The sequence below is a fragment of the Octopus sinensis genome, linkage group LG27, assembly GCF_006345805.1.
Source record: "Octopus sinensis linkage group LG27, ASM634580v1, whole genome shotgun sequence".
Lineage (NCBI taxonomy): Eukaryota > Metazoa > Mollusca > Cephalopoda > Octopoda > Octopodidae > Octopus > Octopus sinensis.
This window is the reverse complement of record NC_043023.1, coordinates 13646080-13666079: the sequence shown is the minus strand read 5'-3', so window position 1 is coordinate 13666079 and position 20000 is coordinate 13646080. Positions and strand designations below refer to the sequence as shown.

The 20000-nt window shown below is 39.0% G+C and overlaps 1 protein-coding gene and 1 long non-coding RNA gene across 2 annotated transcripts in view; one reads left to right on the top strand and one right to left on the bottom strand.

Moving 5' to 3' along the window:
• The window catches only part of LOC115225211, a 29144-nt gene extending 18000 nt beyond the window's left edge, over window positions 1-11144 (top strand). Inside the window, exons 9-14 of the mRNA XM_029796151.2 lie at window positions 225-289; window positions 2144-2176; window positions 3551-3662; window positions 5187-5345; window positions 7299-7352; window positions 9979-11144. Coding sequence (XP_029652011.2) covers window positions 225-289; window positions 2144-2176; window positions 3551-3662; window positions 5187-5345; window positions 7299-7352; window positions 9979-11040 — 1485 coding nt within the window. The 3' untranslated portion in view covers window positions 11041-11144. The remainder of the gene's footprint in view (window positions 1-224; window positions 290-2143; window positions 2177-3550; window positions 3663-5186; window positions 5346-7298; window positions 7353-9978) is intronic.
• Window positions 11145-13912: 2768 nt separating this feature from the next.
• On the bottom strand, window positions 13913-14715 carry LOC118768179. Its single transcript, XR_005004034.1, has 2 exons — window positions 14571-14715; window positions 13913-14271 (listed from the first exon to the last, which is right to left on the bottom strand). It is a non-coding gene; the product is annotated as an uncharacterized LOC118768179 (long non-coding RNA).
• Between the last annotated feature and the right edge of the window lie 5285 nt (window positions 14716-20000).

Genomic DNA, 20000 nt, shown 5'->3' with positions numbered 1-20000 from the left:
TCTGTCTGTTTTATTATGGGGTGTGGTGCAGTTTTTTTGTATTTGTATTATATTTGTATTATATATTGTGTGTAATGCATTGGGTAATTAGCCTGCTCGTAGTAGTTTATTTCATTGGATATTTGCTATATAGAGTACGTATTGTGTTTGTAGGCTGTATTATTGAATTGATAGTATTATTTACTATTATATTATTATTATTATTATTATTATTATTTCTACAGATGTTACTTGGTATCTCTGAGAGTCTGGCAAATGTCTTCACAAGATTCATCAATAACAAAGAGAAGTAAGGAATATCTTCTTTTTAATTGCTTCTAATTACATCTTAATTATTCAGCCATGACATTGTGGCTAAGCATCTCATCTCTCAACCACATGGTTCTGGGTTCAATCCCATCGTGTGACACCTTGGGCAAGTGTTTTCTGTTATAACCTCGGGCCGACTGAAGCCTTGTGAGTGGATTTGATAGACGGAAACTGTGAGAAGCCCAGTGTTTATATATGTTTGTGTGTGTCTATGTGTGTGATTGTACTTGTCCCTCACTAACACTTGATAGCCAGTGTTGGTTTGGTTACATCCTTGTAACTTTGCAGTTCAGCAAAATATACTGATAGAATAGTACCAGAATTGACTGGTACTATTCTTTGTGTATATATATATACTCTCTTTTACTTGTTTCAGTCATTTGACTGTGGCCATGCTGGGGCACCGCCTTTAGGCGACCAAATCGACCCCAGGACTTATTCTTTGGAAGCCTAGTACTTATTCTATCGGTCTCTTTTTGCTGAACCGCTAAGTTACAGGGACGTAAACACACCAGCATCGGTTGTCAAGCGATGATGGGAGGACAAACGCAGACACACAAACACACATATATATATATATATATACACATATATACGACGGGCTTCTTTCAGTTTCCGCCTACCAAATCCACTCACAAGGCTTTGGTCAGCTTGAGGCTATAGTAGAAGACACTTGCCCAAGGTGCTATGCAGTCGGACTGAACCCGGGACCATGTGGTTGGTAAGCAAGCTACTTACCACACAGCCACTCCTATACATATATATATATATATAAACACTATGCCATATGCCCATGGACATATGACATAGTGTTTTTTCTATTTTGTTTGAAGGCTGGAGGGTATATCAGTCGAAATGTTGTGTTAACAACAAACAAGATGAAAACAAATATCCATCAAATGTAAACAGTGTACATAATTCCTCATCTCTTAAAAATAGAACTGTAGTTTTTAAACATTAAATAGCGATGGGGTGGGAGCACAAAAAGAAAATAATCATTAAAGGGGTCCATAGATAAAGAATGGTTGAGAACCCCTCTAACCTGAGGCATTATGGGAAAAGTATAACAGGCATAAAAACAGAAGCTAAATTAAAAGCTATGTTGATGAAAATTTGTAATGTGTTCGTTTATTTGTGTTTTTCTAATTATTTTCTGAGTGGTTGTATACTGTCAACTTAACGTGACAGTCCCGTAAGGGAATTACACCACTGCTGTTTAGCCCTAGGAAGCATTGACGCTTCCTGTCAGCCTTGACACATTTCCTGTGTCCTTATATATTTACGATGTAGAGGCGCAATGGCCCAGTGGTTAGGGCAGCGGACTCGCAGTCATAGGATCGCGGTTTCGATTCCCAGACCGGGCGTTGTGAGTGTTTATTGAGCGAAAACACCTAAAGCTCCACGAGGCTCCGGCAGGGGATGGTGGTGATCCTTGCTGTACTCTTTCACCACAACTTTCTCTCACTCTTACTTCCTGTTTCTGTTGTACCTGTATTTCAAAGGGCCGGCCTTGTCACTCTCTGCGTCACGCTGAATCTCCTCGAGAACTACATTAAGGGTACACGTGTCTGTGGAGTGCTCAGCCACTTACACGTTAATTTCATGAGCAGGCTGTTCCGTTGATCGGATCAACCGGAACCCTTGTCGTCGGAACCGACGGAGAGCTTCCATACATATATTTACGAAGGGGAGACAAACACCCCCAACAGCTAGGCCTGCATCTAGAGACATGCATGTTTCAGGGTCTTCTTTATGAGATATTTAGAAATTTAATATTTCTAATAATTATTTTCTGTTTTTTATTTATTTTGTTTGATGTTTTTTTTTTTTCCAGTTGTTCAACATGGACCCCCTTGGAAGTCATGAAGTGAGTATCAATTTGCCCTGCTTTTTTTTTTTTTTGCTGTTGTTTGTATTTTCACAGCTTGAAAACCATATAAGGGAAAATTTATAATTATACCCTTCATATCAAAATTTTTTGTTAATTCATTAGAAATGGTGATGTATTCAAAAGTGAAGATTGTGAGTATGAATCCCCTTGGGTCAATTAATATTCTTTCTAAGATTTTGTAGAAAATCTTTAAAAGGATGAGAAATTGTAGAAAAATTGCTAAAAATATATAACATTAAAGGCTCGTAGCTTCTTTATTATATATATATATATCATCATCATCATCATCATCGTCGTTTAACGTCCGTTCTCCATGGGTTGGACGGTTCGACCGGGGATCTGAGAAGCCAGAAGGCTGCACCAGGCTCCGGTCTTATCTGGCAAAGTTCCTACAGCTGGATGCCCTTCCTAATGCCAACCACTCCGTGAGTGTAGTGGGTGCTTTTTATGTGCCACCTGCACTGGTGCCAGGCGAGGCTGGCAACGGCCACGATCGGATTGATGCATTTTACGTGCCACCGGCACGGGGGCCAGTCAAAGCGCCACTGGCATCGGCCACAATTCGGATGTTGCTTTTTACATATATATATATATATATATATAGTCAAATAAAGTCAATACCACCATGACTGGTATCCAATCTACAGTGGAGAAGGCTAGCCACTGGATTTAGTTAAAAAGAGACGATGACCGATGGCTAGAAGAATATTGAACTTTATTTGATAACCAGCTGATCTAGCAAGCGGGGCCTCATATCAGTGAGGGGGGCCGGTGCGCATTGATGCCGTCGAGAGGTAGGCCCCGAAATGGAGAAGGCTAGCCACTGGATTTGGTTAAAAAGAGACGATGACCGATGGCTAGAAGAATATTGAACTTTATTTGATAACCAGCTGATCTAGCAAGCGGGGCCTCATATCAGTGAGGGGGGCCGGTGCACATTGATGCCATCGAGAGGTAGGCCCCGAAATGGAGAAGGCTAGCCACTGGATTTGGTTAAAAAGAGACGATGACCGATGGCTAGAAGAATATTGAACTTTATTTGATAACCAGCTGATCTAGCAAGCGGGGCCTCATATCAGTGAGGGGGACCGGTGCGCATTGATGCCGTCGAGAGGTAGGCCCCGAAACGGCGCACATTCTCTCCTGATTACCCCATACACTTGCTGGCTTCCGATATACAGAGCTTTTGACTGGTAGCACTTGCATGTGCAAGTTGTTTGCAAGCCATTTGTGTATGTGGTTCTCTAGACTGTGGGAGGATGGGGCTCCAATGTCACACTTGACCTCACCATCGTAACCACTGCATACACCTGTGTATGTCCCTCAATGTCTGCTCTTTCTTCCCTCCAGGCCTGGTTTCACCCGTCTTAACCTACCTTTCTTCTACGACGACGCCACGATCGACTACATTCTCAAAGCTCTCAAGATGGTAGCAGACTTTGGCTGGCAGCTACTTCCCTTGGTAAGTCACATAGCTTCTTCCACACACACATACACACACACACGTGGAGGCATTGTTTGTTCCTTCTCGAGCCATGCCTGGCTCATAAGGGCCGGTTTCCCGGTTTCCTTGGCGTATAGGTTCCCCACCTGGACAGGACACCGGTCCGTCGCAGGTGAGCTGCAAGATGCAGGAGGAAAGAGTGAAAGAAAGTTGTTGCAAAAGAGTCAGCAGAAGTTCACCATTACCTTCTGTGGCACAGCACCAGTGAGGTCTGCTTTGGTATGGTTTCTATGGCTGGATGCCCTTCCTAATGCCAACCACTCCACAGAGTGTACTGGGTGCCCTTCCTAATCCCAACCACTCCACAGTGCACTGGGTGCCCTTCCTAAGGTCAACCACTCCACAGAGTGTACTGGGTGCCCTTCCTAATGCCAACCACTCCACAGTGCACTGGGTGCCCTTCCTAAGGTCAACCACTCCACAGAGTGTACTGGGTGCCCTTCCTAAGGCCAACCACTCCACAGAGTGTACTGGGTGCCCTTCCTAATGCCAACCACTCCACAGTGCACTGGGTGCCCTTCCTAAGGTCAACCACTCCACAGAGTGTACTGGGTGCTTTTTATGTGGCACCAGCACCAGTGAGGTCTGCTTTGGTATGGTTTCTATGGCTGGATGCCCTTCCTAATGCCAACCACTCCACAGAGTGTACTGGGTGCCCTTACTAATGCCAACCACTTTACAGATTGTACTGGGTGCTTTTTATGTGGCACCAGCACCAGTGAGGTCTGCTTTGGTATGGTTTCTATGGCTGGATGCCCTTCCTAATGCCAACCACTCCACAGAGTGTACTGGGTTCCCTTACTAATGCCAACCACTTTACAGATTGTACTGGGTGCTTTTTATGTGGCACCAGCACCAGTGAGGTCTGCTTTGGTATGGTTTCTACAGCTGGATGCCCTTCCTAATGCCAACCACTCCACAGTGCACTGGGTGCCCTTCCTAAGGTCAACCACTCCACAGAGTGTACTGGGTGCTTTTTATGTGACACCAGCACCAGTGAGGTCTGCTTTGGTATGGTTTCTATGGCTGGATACCCTTCCTAATGCCAACCACTTTACAGAGTGTACTGGGTGCCCTTCCTAATGCCAACCACTCCACAGAGTGCACTGGGTGCCCTTCCTAATGCCAACCACTCCACAGAGTGCACTGGGTGCCCTTCCTAATGCTAACCACTCCACAGAGTTTACTGAGTGCCCTTCCTAATGCCAACCACTCCACAGAGTGTACTGGGTGCCCTTCCTAATGCCAACCACTGCACAGAGTGTACTGGGTGCTTGTTATGTGGCACCAGCACCAGTGAGGTCTGCTTTGATATGGTTTCTACGGCTGGATGCCTTTCCTAATGCCCACCACTTTTCAGAGTGATTACCAGATGCTTTTACACAGCACCAGTACAGGTGCTTTTTATACCCCCGCTCACAAACAGACCCATCCCCAAAAGCATTCATCAAAATAAAATACCTTCCGCTTGTTTCCTTTCAGTACGTCTGCGACCCAAAGACCGGAGCTTACACCCACAAGAAGTTTGAGAAACATTATGGCAGCACATCCTTCAGCCTTCACGACATTAAATTAAAGGGAGATAAATTCATGAACACCAATCCACGGTTGTCGTCCTTGAAAGGAGATTATCAGCTAGATGTAAGTGACATTATAAAGATTATCTAAGGCGGCAAGCCGGCAGAATCGTTTCTTATTTCTTTACTACCCACAAGGGGCTAAACACAGAAGGGACAAACAAGGACAGACAAAGGGATTAAGTCGATAATATCGACCCCAGTGCGCAACTGGTACTTATTTAATCGACCCCGAAATGATGAAAGGCAAAGTCGACCCCGGCGGAATTTGAACTCAGAACCTAACGGCAGACGAAATACCTATTTCTTTATTACCCACAAGGGGCTAAACACAGAAGGGACAAACAAGGACAGACATAGGTATTAAGTCGATTATATCGACCCCAATGCGTAGCTGGTAAGTATGAAAGTATGAAAGGCAAAGTCCTCGGCAGAATTTGAACTCAGAACGTAACGGCAGACGAAATACCTATTTCTTTACTACCCACAAGGGGCTAAACACAGAGAGGACAAACAAGGACAGACACACACGGATTAAGTCGATTATATCGACCCCCAGTACGTAACTGGTACTTATTTAATCGCCACCGAAAGGATGAAAGGCAAAGTCGACCTTGGCAGAATTTGAACTCAGAATGTAACGGCAGACGAAATACCGCTAAGCATTTTACCCAGTGGGCTAATGTTTCTGCCAGCTCACCGCCTTCAGAATCGATACCACTATACATTTCACCCGCTGCTACGTTCTGGGTTCAAATTCCACCGGGGTCAACTTTGCCTTTCATCCTTTCGGGGTCGATAAATTAAGTACCAGTTGTATACTGGGATCGATCTAATCAACTGGGCCCCTCCCCTAAAATTTTCGGGCCTTGTGCCTAAAGTAGAGATGATTATAAAGATTATCAAAGACGGCAAACTGGCAGAAATGTTAGCACGCCGGGTGAAATGCTTAGCGGTATTTCATCTGCCGCTACGTTCTGAGTTCAAATTCCACCGAGGTTGACTCTGCCTTTCATCCTTTCGGGGTCGATAAATTAAGTATCAATTACGAACTGGGGTCGATGTAATCAACTTAATCCGTTTGTCTGTCCTTGTTTGTCCTCTCTGTGTTTAGCCCCTTGTGGGTAGTAAAGAAATAGGTATTTTGTCTGTCTTTATGTTCTGAGTTCAAATTCCAGCGGTATCAACTTTACCTTTCATCCTTTCGGGGTCGATAAATTAAGTACCAGTTGTGTACTCTGGACTAAAAATACATGTGTCCTCAAATACCGTCTGCAACCTGTATATGTACATATATATGTGTGTGTATATACACATATATGTGTGTTTGTATACATTTATTACACACATGTGAGTGAGAACACTTTGAGATATTTTTGGTATCTAACATATGTCAGATACTGCGAGCGCTGCTTCTGATTGGTCAAGCCATGGTGACGACCCGAGGTCACGGTGACGGCACTACTTTTGTCATTCATAAGTTACAACTAAACTTCATTCATTACTTTCACGAGCAGGTAGAATGTAGCCATGTAATTAACCAAACATACTATCCTTTTTATACCAGATATCACTTAAAGTCATATACACATAAAATATAAACATTTCTGGTGGTAATTCAATTTTTTGTTGCCAAAAATATCACAACATATTTCGTCTGCTCGTCAATACTCTTGCAGTGCAGGTAGATCTATCAACAAGGTGGCTACTGTTGTCGATATCAAGGTGAATGGTTTTGTTAAATATGGTCGTTTATTCGTGTGTAATAAATAAAATACCAAACTCATTCCCTATGGATACCGTATTTATTACAACGAGTGGCTTGTAAACGTATCTAACTCGCTTTTGCTCGTTAGATACGTTTACAAGCCACTCGTTGTAATAAATACGGTATCCATAGGAACTCGTTTGGTATTCTCTATATATATTATGTTTGTGTGTGTATCTATGTAAGTTGGTGTACATGCGTGTGCATTATTTTTGATGTTATTATTATTATTATTATTATCATCCTTAGGATATCCTTCACGAAGCCTACCACTTCATCCAAGATGCTCAGCGAGAACTGAAGGTAAGAAATGTTATGGATCACTTACAGTACACGCGGACGCACATCAATATATATATATATGTGTGTGTGTTAGGAGTAAAATAGATTGAAAAATTCCTGTCAGATATCAATAAAGCATTCAGTATTAAAAGAATTTGGTTATAAATGTTCAACGTTTAGATACAAATGGCTGTCAGTAGAATGCACATCCAAGGTAAATCTTCAGGTAAATGCAAATATTGCTTAGGATTTCAAGAATTTGGCTTATGCAAATTAGTATCCCTCGTTAAACAGGTCTGCTCTTTGTTTTCTTTGGAATTGGTCAAGTTTATGAGAATCTAATAATATTCAACTTCGCTTTTTTTTATCTGGTTGGCTAGATTCTTTATGTGAACTCATGTGCTGAAGCAATTTTTGTTGTGTCTGGGGAGTCATATTGTCTTAATGCTTTATTAGCTAACACACTCATTGGTCAATGGACATTGACATCCTTTGACAAAGATGGAAAAGCAACGAAAATTTTGGAAGGAGAAATATGAATAATAAATGAGCCAACATCTATTGACAAATTTGACAACATCTATTGACAAGGTTGACAACATCTATTGACAAGGTTGACAGCATCCGTTGACAACATCTGTTGACAAGGTTGACAACATCCATTGACAAGGCTGACAACATCTATTGACAAAGTTGACAACATCTGTTGACAAGGTTGACAAATCAATTGACGAGGTTGACAGCATCCATTGACAAAGTTGACAACATCCGTTGACAAAGTTGACAGCATCTATTGACAGAATTGACAAAATCTATTGACAAGGTTACAAAAGCAACGGACATTTTACAAGGAAAAGTATAAATAATAAATGAGCCAACATCCATTGACAAGGTTGACAGTATCCATTGACAAGGTTGACAACATCCATTGACAAGGCTGACAACATCTATTGACAAGGTTAACAGCATCCATTGACAAGGTCGACAACATCTATTAACAAGGTTGACAGCATCCATTGACAAAATTTATTGACAAGGTTGACAGCATCCATTGACAAGGCTGACAAAATTTATTGACAAGTTTGATAACACCTATTTACAACGTTGCAAAAGCAACAAAAAATTTGGAAGAAGAAATATAGATAATAAATGAGTGGAAATTGAACCAGTGAGTGTGTTAAATAATATATATATATGTTGTTTTAGTGTGTAGAAATCATGAACTTACTCAAAAGCCAAACGTTTGCTGAATAAATTTAAACTGTTCTACAAAAGTAATTATCTCCCTTTAACTTCAGTCTTCAAATCTTGCTAAATTCTCATTGGACCTCTCATCAGAGAGGGAGGAGCAATAGTATTCACTGCACCACCTCCTCCTCCTCCTCCTTCAAAAACACGTGTATGGCTATATCTACCTTGTCTAATGTGGAGGCGCAATGGCCCAGTGGTTAGGGCAGCGGACTCGTGGTCACAGGATCGCGGTTTCGATTCCCAGACCGGGCGTTGTGAGTGTTTATTGAGCGAAAACACCTAAAGCTCCACGAGGCTCCGGCAGGGGATGGTGGTGATCCCTGCTGTACTCTTTCACCACAACTTTCTCTCACTCTTACTTCCTGTTTCTGTTGTACCTCTATTTCAAAGGGCCGGCCTTGTCACTCTCTGTGTCACGCTGAGTATCCCCGAGAACTACGTTAAGGGTACACGTGTCTGTGGAATGCTCAGCCACTTACACGTTAATTTCACGAGCAGGCTGTTCCGTTGATCGGATCAACCGGAACCCTCATCGTCGTAACCGACGGAGTGCTTCCACTCACCTTACCTTATGTAGAGTGGCTACAGCAGTTGTTGTTGGTGGTGGTGGTGTTTAGCTGGATTTGGCCAGTTTAAACTCTAAATGGTTAAATTTCTGTCACAATAGCAACATATTATTAACCAATCAAATCATCCTTAACTTTCAAATAATTCAGGTTTTCTTTTTTAATTGCTTCTAATCAAGTTTTTCTAATTGATTTCTTTAATTGTCTTTTATTAATTATTAATGAGTTTTCTCTCTTTTTTTCTTTTTCTTCCCTTTTTTCCACTCCTCTTCCTTCATTCCCACCTCCTCCCTCTCTTTCTCACACACACACACCTTGCCCTGCCCCTACAACTTCAATTGCCAATCCCACCATGCCATCCACACCAACAATCAACCACCCCACCCACATTAAATAATACTCCATTTAACCATCACCGCCCCAAATTACTCTCCCACCCCCATACACACACATCTACTTCTTCCCCTTTTCCACCTCCCTGTCCTCTTCCTCCTCCCCTTCCTATTCCTCCCCCCCTTTCTCCTCTTTCTGTTCTTCCATATCCTCTTTCTCCTCCCCCTCCGCTTCACCATCCTCATCCAACGTCAAACCACACACCTCCCTCTCCAAACCACATCCACCCTGAACCCACCCCGAAACCCACCTCACACCCCCACCCCTACCTACTACCTGCAATACCTTCCTACACCCCTCCCCCACTGGCCCCCAAACATAAAATGCTCCCATCTCACAACCCTGCCACCCCTACCTCCCTCTCTCTCTCTCTCTTTCAAACCATCCACCCATGCCTCTCCTGTACAATCCATCCATGCCTCTCCCCCTCTACACAGCAACAGAGCTACGAACCAGAAGAGGACTCCATCGACAAACTCATCCCCGAGAATCTTCGGAAGCTACGGTGGTTCCTGACAAGTTCCGAGGCCCTGGAACAGCTGAAGAAGTTGCGGGGTTTCCGCCGGCTCGACTCCACGTCGGGCACGGCCAAGTGCTCATCGCCCTTCGTGCCGCGGCAGTCGACGCGGCGCATGACGATGGACCCGAAGTACCGCGAGGAGATGAAGGCCTTCCTCAGCCTCAGCACGACTTGCAGCATGGATTGCTGCTCCTTCGGCGTCGGCGGTGGCGGCGGTGGTAGTGATGACGATACAGACAGCTGTGGTGGTGGTGGTCATTTCAGGGGCGGAAGTGTCAGCAGTGCAGACAGCGGTCATCATCATCATCATCAAGCGGTGCAGTGTTCCCACGGAAACGGCGACCACAACGACAGCGAGGAACTCGGCGGGAAGGGCAACGCCGCTTGTAACCATGACAACAATAACAAATGCAATGACGACTGCGGCAGCGGCAACTGCAACATTAGCGCAGACAACAGGCAGCGATGTTGCCATGGCAACGGAAACCACGACTCCAACAGGTATAACGCTGGCGGCGGTGGTGGTGGTTGTGGTGGGAACGGCTGCTTTGGCGTCGAGGCTCGCCACGACGACGGCCCTAACGACAGAGTTAGAGCGGATGACGGCAATGCGCAGAAGCGGGCGGGTGCACATCACGACGCCGACCACCCATGTGGCCACCACCACGCAACATCCTCGAACCAAGGTAGCCCAGATCGAAATGCAGCCACACACAACACCGCCGCGGGAAGCATCGAACCAAGTGACGCAACGGACGGAGACAGATGCAACGGATCAGATTCCAGCCTACAGCCCGACTCTACCCGGCGACAGGTCAGCCGGCAAAACGCCACCAGCCCTTCACGTAACCGGCAACACAGAAGGCTGGGACCCGTCGGGGACGTCGACAGCATACGTATAATGACAGAATCTACAAACGGGGTCAATGCGCCACACCCTCATACACAAAAAAAACTGCAAGTCACTGATATAGACTGATTGCGGGATAAATTGTGGGAACATGGGGGTAACTGGGAGAAAATTTGGGGGTGAGTCTTTTAATGATATTTTGAAAGCCATGGGTCACCAAAATATACTGACTGTAAATTGGGGCTAAGATTTCAAGGTAATTTTGGGTGAGGGTCTGGGTACATATTCAGCTAATTTTGGGTGAACGCTGAATATGTGAATAACAGTTTGAAAACCAGGGCTCACTATGTAGGCTAACTGTAAACAGAGTGGGTGATTTGGGGGCAAATTGGTGAGGGGGGAACATATGGGGTATCCATTCAGTAAATTTGGGGGGAACATTGAAATTTTTAATAGTATTTTGAAAGTCTTGGATCACACTGATTATAAACTGGGGATGACTTTTAGGATAATTTGGTGGGGTGGGGGGTATTGTGTGGTTGTGGGAGTTCAGCTAATTTTGGGGGAACGCTGAATTTGTGAATAACAGTTTGAAAACAAGGGTTGCAATATAGGCTGATTTTAAATCAAGGGTCAATATTGGGGTAAATTTTGGAAGCTTATGGGGTAACTATTTAGTAAATTTGGGGAGCATATGGGATGATAATGATAATAATAATAATATGGGATGATAATAATAATGATAATAATAATATGGGATGATAATAATAATGATAATAATAATATGGGATGATAATAATAATGATAATGATGATGATAATAATAATGATGATGATGATGATGATGATAATAGTAATAATAATATGGGATGATAATAATAATATGGGATGATAATAATAATGATAATGATGATAATAATAATAATATGGGATGATAATAATAATGATAATGATGATGATGATAATAATAGTAATATGGGATGATAATAATAATGATAATAATGATAATAATAATGATAATCCTTTCAACTAAAGGCATAAGGCCTGAAATTTTGTCAGGAGGGAACTTGTCAATGACTTTGACCCCCAGTGTTTCACTGGTATTTAATTTATTGACCCTGAAAGGATAAAAGGCAAAGTCGACCTTGGTGGAATTTGAACCCAGAATGCGAAAACAGACAAGATACTGCTAAGCATTTTGCCTGGCATGCTAATGATTCAGCCAGTAATAATAATAATAATATAATAATAATGTTTTCAGATTTTGGGACTAGAGCCTAAGTTAATTTACATTGCCCCCCACCTACCCAATACAGTGCTAAATTTGGTACTTTATTGTATCGACCCCAGAGGGATGAAAGGCCAAGTTAACCCCTGTTGAATTTGAAATCAGAACATGATGCGTCAGAAGAAATACCACTAAGCAATTTTTTCCACACACAATTTCTCCAGCTCTCTGCCTTAATAACAATGATGATGATGATGATGATAATAATAATGATAATAAAAGAAGTGAAATACAATCAGTGTTGTTTGCTGTTCGCGTAATGACCCTCCCAAAATACAACAAGATCTGTCTCAGCACTTGGCTATCACGTTAAAGAATTTTGTAAAATGAAATACAAAAAAAATTGATATTTAATTGTCATGCATCAGCAATTTTCAAGGGGATAACATTTTTATATAATAATGACTTTTAAAACACATTTTGTTGATGCCCCCACCCTCGAAAAAGACAAACGTGCAACAGGTCAGAATGCACGCACTTGCACATGTGAACTCTGACACACAAACTACATTTTCTATTCAAAATAATACATTCAAAACGAAAAAAAAGACAATGATAACATCTTTTTTGTTTTGTTTTTGTCTTATGATAAGAAATAATTTTTTTTAATTAATGTTTATATTAAATTTTTATAATGAAATTCTCATGCCTTTTTGTTTATTTATTTTTATAGTTTTATGGTATATTTCGGGAAAAAATTCACCTTTTCAAATAGATGACTGAAAATAATCAGAGTTCAAAGAAATGTGTTGTTATTAGCAGTCTACTGTTGTATTTCTTTTTCTATTTGAAAAGGGGAATCTTACCTGAATATTATTGGATCGTTATATTAAATTTTTATATGAAATTCTCATGCCTTTTGTTATTTTTTTTTTTAGTTTTATGGTATAATATTTCGGGAAAAATTCACCTTTTCAAATAGATGACTGAAAATAATCAGAGTTTAAAGAAATGTGTTGTTATTAGAAGTCTACTGTAGTATTCCTTTTTCTATTTGAAAAGGGGAATCTTACCTGAAATATTATTGGATCTTTTTTTCAATTTTTGTAAATCACAGAATTCAAAGAAATGTGTTTTCTTTTGGAAGAGGGGAATCTTACCTGAAATATTATAGGATCGTTAAATTTAATTTTTGTGATGAAATTCTCATGCCTTTTTCTTTATTTTTTTTTATAGTTTTATGATATCATTAAATAATATTTCGGGAAAAAATTCACCTTTTCAAATAGATGACTGAAAATAATCAGAGTTCAAAGAAATGTGTTGTAATTAGCAGTCTACTGTTGTATTTCTTTTTCTATTTGAAAAGGGGAATCTTACCTGAAATATTGGATCTTTTTTTCAATTTTTGTAAATCACAGGATTCAAAGAAATGTGTTGTTATGGCAGTCCTCTGTACTATTTTCTTTTTCTATTTGAAAAGGGGAATCTTACCTGAAATATTATTGGATCGTTATATTTAATTTTTGTGATGAAATTCTCGTGCCTTTTTGTTTATTTTTTTTTATAGTTTTATGATATCATTAAATAATATTTTGGGGAAAAATTCACCTTTTCAAATAGATGAGTGAAAATAATCATAGTTCAAGGAAATGTGTTGTTATTAGCAGTCTACTGTTGTATTTCTTTTTCTATTTGAAAAGGGGAATCTTACCTGAAATATTATTGGATCTTTTTTTCAATTTTTGTAAATCACAGAATTCAAAGAAATGTGTTTTCTTTTGGAAGAGGGGAATCTTACCTGAAATATTATTGGATCGTTATATTTAATTTTTATAATGAAATTCTCATGAGTTTTTGTTTATTTTTTTATAGTTTTATGATATCATTAAATAATATTTCGGGAAAAAATTCACCTTTTCAAATAGATGACTGAAAACAATCAGAGTTCAAAGAAATGTGTTGTTATTAGCAGTCTACTGTTGTATTTCTTTTTCTATTTGAAAAGGGGAATCTTACCTGAAATATTGGATCTTTTTTTCAATTTTTGTAAATCACAGGATTCAAAGAAATGTGTTGTTATGGCAGTCCTCTGTACTATGTTCTTTTTCTTTTGGAAGAGGGGAATCTTACCTGAAATATTATTGGATCGTTATATTTAATTTTTGTGATGAAATTCTCGTGCCTTTTTGTTTATTTATTTTTATAGTTTTATGGTATAATATTTCGGGAAAAAATTCACCTTTTCAAATAGATGAGTGAAAATAATCAGAGTTCAAAGAAATGTGTTGTTATTAGCAGTCTACTGTTGTATTTCTTTTTCTATTTGAAAAGGGGAATCTTACCTGAAATATTATTGGATCTTTTTTTCAATTTTTGTAAATCACAGAATTCAAAGAAATGTGTTTTCTTTTGGAAGAGGGGAATCTTACCTGAAATATTATTGGATCGTTATATTTAATTTTTGTGATGAAATTCTCATGCCTTTTTGTTTATTTTTTTTTATTAGTTTTATGATATCATTAAATAATATTTCGGGAAAAATTCACCTTTTCAAATAGATGACTGAAAATAATCAGAGTTCAAAGAAATGTGTTATTATTAGCAGTCTACTGTTGTATTTCTTTTTCTATTTGAAAAGGGGATCTTACCTGAAATATTATTGGATCGTTATATTAAATTTTTATAATGAAATTCTCATGCCTTTTTGTTTATTTATTTTTATAGTTTTATGGTATAATATTTCGGGAAAAAATTCACCTTTTCAAATAGATGACTGAAAATAATCAGAGTTCAAAGAAATGTGTTGTTATTAGCAGTCTACTGTTGTATTTCTTTTTCTATTTGAAAAGGGGAATCTTACCTGAAATATTATTGGATCGTTATATTAAATTTTTATAATGAAATTCTCATGCCTTTTTGTTTATTTATTTTTATAGTTTTATGGTATAATATTTCGGGAAAAAATTCACCTTTTCAAATAGATGACTGAAAATAATCAGAGTTCAAAGAAATGTGTTGTTATTAGCAGTCTACTGTTGTATTTCTTTTTCTATTTGAAAAGGGGAATCTTACCTGAAATATTATTGGATCGTTATATTTAATTTTTGTGATGAAATTCTCATGCCTTTTTGTTTATTTTTTTTTATAGTTTTATGATATCATTAAATAATATTTCGGGAAAATATTCACCTTTTCAAATAGATGACTGAAAATAATCAGAGTTCAAAGAAATGTGTTGTTATTAGTAGTCTACTGTTGTATTTCTTTTTCTATTTGAAAAGGGGAATCTTACCTGAAATATTATTGGATCTTTTTTTCAATTTTTGTAAATCACAGAATTCAAAGAAATGTGGTGTTATGTTCTTTTTCTTTTGGAAGAGGGGAATCTTACCTGAAATATTATTGGATCGTTATATTTAATTTTTGTAATGAAATTCTTGACCATTTTCTTTTCTCTAGTTTTATGGAAAGATTAAATAAAATTTCAAGAAAAATCCCCCTCTTTTTATATTTTTATATTTTATGTAAATGAGTTGTATGTTCGCAAAAACAAAGACTTAGAGTTATACAGGTAGTTAAATAAATAAAATAAGATGAAAACAAAGACTGTATGGTGATCCTATAATATTTCGGGAAAGAGTCTCCTTTTCAAATAAGTGATGGGAAAATTGTATAGAGACTATAATTTTTCGAGAAAGACTCTCCTTTTCAAATAGATGAAGGAAAAATTGTATGGAGAATCTATAATAATTCGGGAAAGACACTCCTTTTCAAATTGATGAAGGAAAAATTGTATGGTGAACCAATAATATTTCGGAAAAGACACTCCTCAAGTAGATGAAGAAAATTGCCAAGTTCAAAGAAATCTGTTGCTATTTGTAAGTCATTCTAGTTTCATCTTTGGACGGTTCAACTGGGGTCTGGGGGCCCGAAGGCTGCACCAGGCCAGTCAGATCTGGCAGTGTTTCTACAGCTGGATGCCCTTCCTAACGCCAACCACTCCGAGAGTGTAGTGGGTGATTTTATATGCCACCGACACAGGTGCCAGACAAGGCTGGCGAACGGCCACGCTCGGATGGTGTTTTTTATGTGCCACCGACACAGGTGCCAGACGAGGCTGGCAGACGGCCATGATCGGATGGTGTTTTTTATGTGCCACCAACACAGGTGCCAGACGTATATATACGTATGTATATGTATATATTTATATACATATATATATATACACATATATATATAAATACATATATATATATATATAAATACATATATATATATATATATATATGCATATTTTTATTTTATTTAGTTTCAGCTCACAAGCTGTGGCCATGCTGGGGCATCGCCATTTGGCATTGCTACATGATTTTACTTCACGAATGCATTTTGGCAACTGCCATTTGGTACATGAGAGAGTTCGAAGCAGCTGCCCTCATCTGCACCTCCTGCCGTGAAGCTGGTTCATCTGGGACACCTGACAGGAAGAGATCCAGTTTCATTTTAAAGACATCTGCATCCACCCCATGCAGGTCTCTTAGGTTCTTCGGGAGGCTATTGAAGAGCTGTGGGCTTCTGAAGCCCAGGCTATCACAGTATCTTGTCCTACATCTTGATGGCAAATTTAGAGTCCTTGGCACTATGCAGTGGCGCCCAGTTCTGGCATTTGTGTAACTCTCGATTCCAAAGTTTGGGACAAGTCCTAGGATCTTCCAGATGTATATTATGGCATATATACATATGTATATATATATGTATATATATATATATATATATATATATATATTATATATATATATGTATATATATATATATACATATGTATATATATATATATATATATATGTATATATAATACATATGTATATATATATATATATGTATATATATATACATATGTATATATATATATATGTATATATATATATATATATACATACGTACATATGTATATAGAATGATTAGATGAATGATCTCCCCTGCAAGAAAAACTATACAGTAATCTCCCTTTATAATTTTCTCAAGGTTTCTGTGTCATGAGACGTGATTCTTAATTATTCAAGAAGCTTAGCGTTTCTCTTAGAAGTTTCTATAATGTCTAGATGAATGATCTCCCTTGCAAGAAAGATTATAGAGTAACCTCCCTTTATAATTTTCTCGAGGCTAATATATATATTAGCTGTTATTTCTATATTTCCTCTCTCTGAACTTTCTTGCATAGATTACTTCTTTTAACTAGTTGCTACATATTAATTCTATGTATCATCATCGACCAGTAAATCTTTATATATAAAAGTGAAGTTGTGTGAGTGTCTGTCTCCTCCAATTTAGATTCCTAACTACTCCCACATTTTGCGATGCAGTTTAACCAAAACCGGGTATCTTATAGTTGTGATTCATATCGAGCCCTTCTGGGTATTAGCGTGCATCTACGATGAGTCTACGATTTTTTAAAAATTTACCATCATTTTTCTGCATTTTTTGCTCAGTTTATATAAGGGAAGTAACTCTCTTAAAAATGCTTATATAGTTATTTCCCTTACAAACCCGAGCAACGCCGAGCGATACTGCTAGTAAAATATATATTTATGTAGTAAATATATATGTCTTGAATTTATTCTTCATCTCTTTATGAACCCTTGTAATAATATACACACAGCCACATCAACACCTTGTACTGACTATATATATTCCCATCACACTTCTGACAGAGTAATCTGAATGCTGAGGTTTCAAACTAACCATAATTGGCCCAAATATTGTTTTATGTTTGACCCAGTCAGATCCAGCCTCTCACACCTACCTGACAATGTCGTTCCAATCATAAAGAATCACATCATTGAAATCTCAAAACTATGAGATAATCCATGATTAATCCAAAACAATGTGGATAAATAAGGATTCCATTTGACAGAATAATCTGCGTGCTAAAGGATTAAACTGGCCATATCTGACCTCTCACACCTACTCTGCAATGTCATTCTAAAAATAAAGAATCACATCATTGAAATCTCAAAACTATGAGATAATCCATGATTAATCCAAAACAATGAGGATAAATAAGGATTTCATTTGACAGAATAATCTGCGTGCTAAGGGGTTTAACTAGCCAAATCCAGCGCAAATATTCTTGTTTTATGTTCAAACCAGCCAGATAAGTATTACATTTGAGAAAGCCATATTAGGCCCAAATATTCTGTTTTATATTCAAACCAGTCAGATCCAGCCTCTCACACCTTCCCTACAATGTCGTTCAAATCATAAACAATCACAGTATCAAAATCTCAAAGCTCTGAGATAATGGCTTATTAATTAATATTGGACGTATCTCACCCAAATATTTTGTTTTAAGTTCAAACTAACCGGATCAGGCCCCTTACACTTAACCTACAATGTCATTCTGAAAATAAACAATCACATCATCAAAATCTCAGGAGCTTTGAGATAATCTATGTGAATAAATAATCAATGTGAATAAATAAAGATTACATATAATTAAGCTCAAATATTCTGTTTTATGTTCAAACTAGCCAGATCGGGCTTCTCACACTTACCCTACAATGTCATTCTGAAAATAAACAATTGCATTAACAAAATCTCAAAGCTAAGCGATAATCCATGATTAATCCAAAACATTGTGAATAAACAAGGATTACATTTGACTAAGACGTATCTCGCCCAAATATATTTTTTAAGTTCAAACTAGCCAGATCAGGTCCCTCACACTTAACCTGCAATGTCATTCCGAAAGTAAACAATCACATCATCAAAGCCTCAGGAGCTTTGAGATAATCCATGATTAATTCAAAACGATGTGGATAAATAAGGATTACATTTGACAGGGTAGTATGAATCCTAAGGGGTTTTAACCAAAAACGTCCACAAATATCTTCCAGACCCTTTTTTTTTTGTCGAGATGATGTCCAAACTGAATAATTATTTCAAATGTTTTTTTCCACAAGGGCAGCTTGGGGGAGGTGGGGATGAATCAATTACAACGACCCCAGTGGTCAACTGGTACTTGTTTCATTGACCCCGTAAAGGATGACAAGCAAAGTCGACCTCAGCAGAATTTGAACTCAGATTTTCTCCAAGGTTGACTTAACCTTTCAACCTTTCAGGATCAATTAAATAGTTATTTCAAAATTTTTTCCACAAGGGCAGATTGGGGAAGGTGGGGATCAGTCGATTACATCGACCCCAGTGTTCAACTGGTACTTGTTTCACTGACCCCGTAAAGGATGAAAGGCAAAGTGGACCTTGGTTGAGCTTGAACTCAGAATTTAGCCAAGGTTGACTTTCAGGATCAATAAATTAGTTCTTTCAAATTTTTTCCACAAGGGCAGCTTGCCGGAGATGGGGATGAATTGGTTACATCGACCCCATTGTTTAACTGGTACATATTTTATCAACCCCGAGAGGATGAACAGCAAAGTCGACCTCTTTGTTGACGCCCGACACCACTGGGCGATGGCCCTCGAAGTCACTGGAAATGGAGATCTCCAGGTCCAAATTCTTGAACGGCTGGTGTTGGTGTTGGTGGTGATGGCAGAGAGGGGTGGCAGCAGTGACGGAAACAGCAATGGTGGCAGTGGCAGCGAAGGTGATACCAGCAGTGGCGATGGTGATGGTGGTGGTGGTGGAAAATTTTGCCAAGGTTGACTTGAACTTTCAACCTTTCAAGATCAATTAAATAGTTATTTCAAATTTTTTCGACAAGGGCAGCTTGGTGGAGATGGGGATGAATCGATTACATCGACCCCAGGGTTCAACTGGTTCAACTGGTTTCATTGACCCCGAAAAGGATGAAAGGCAAAGTCGACCTTGGTAGAATTTGAACTCAGAATTTCACCAAGATTGAC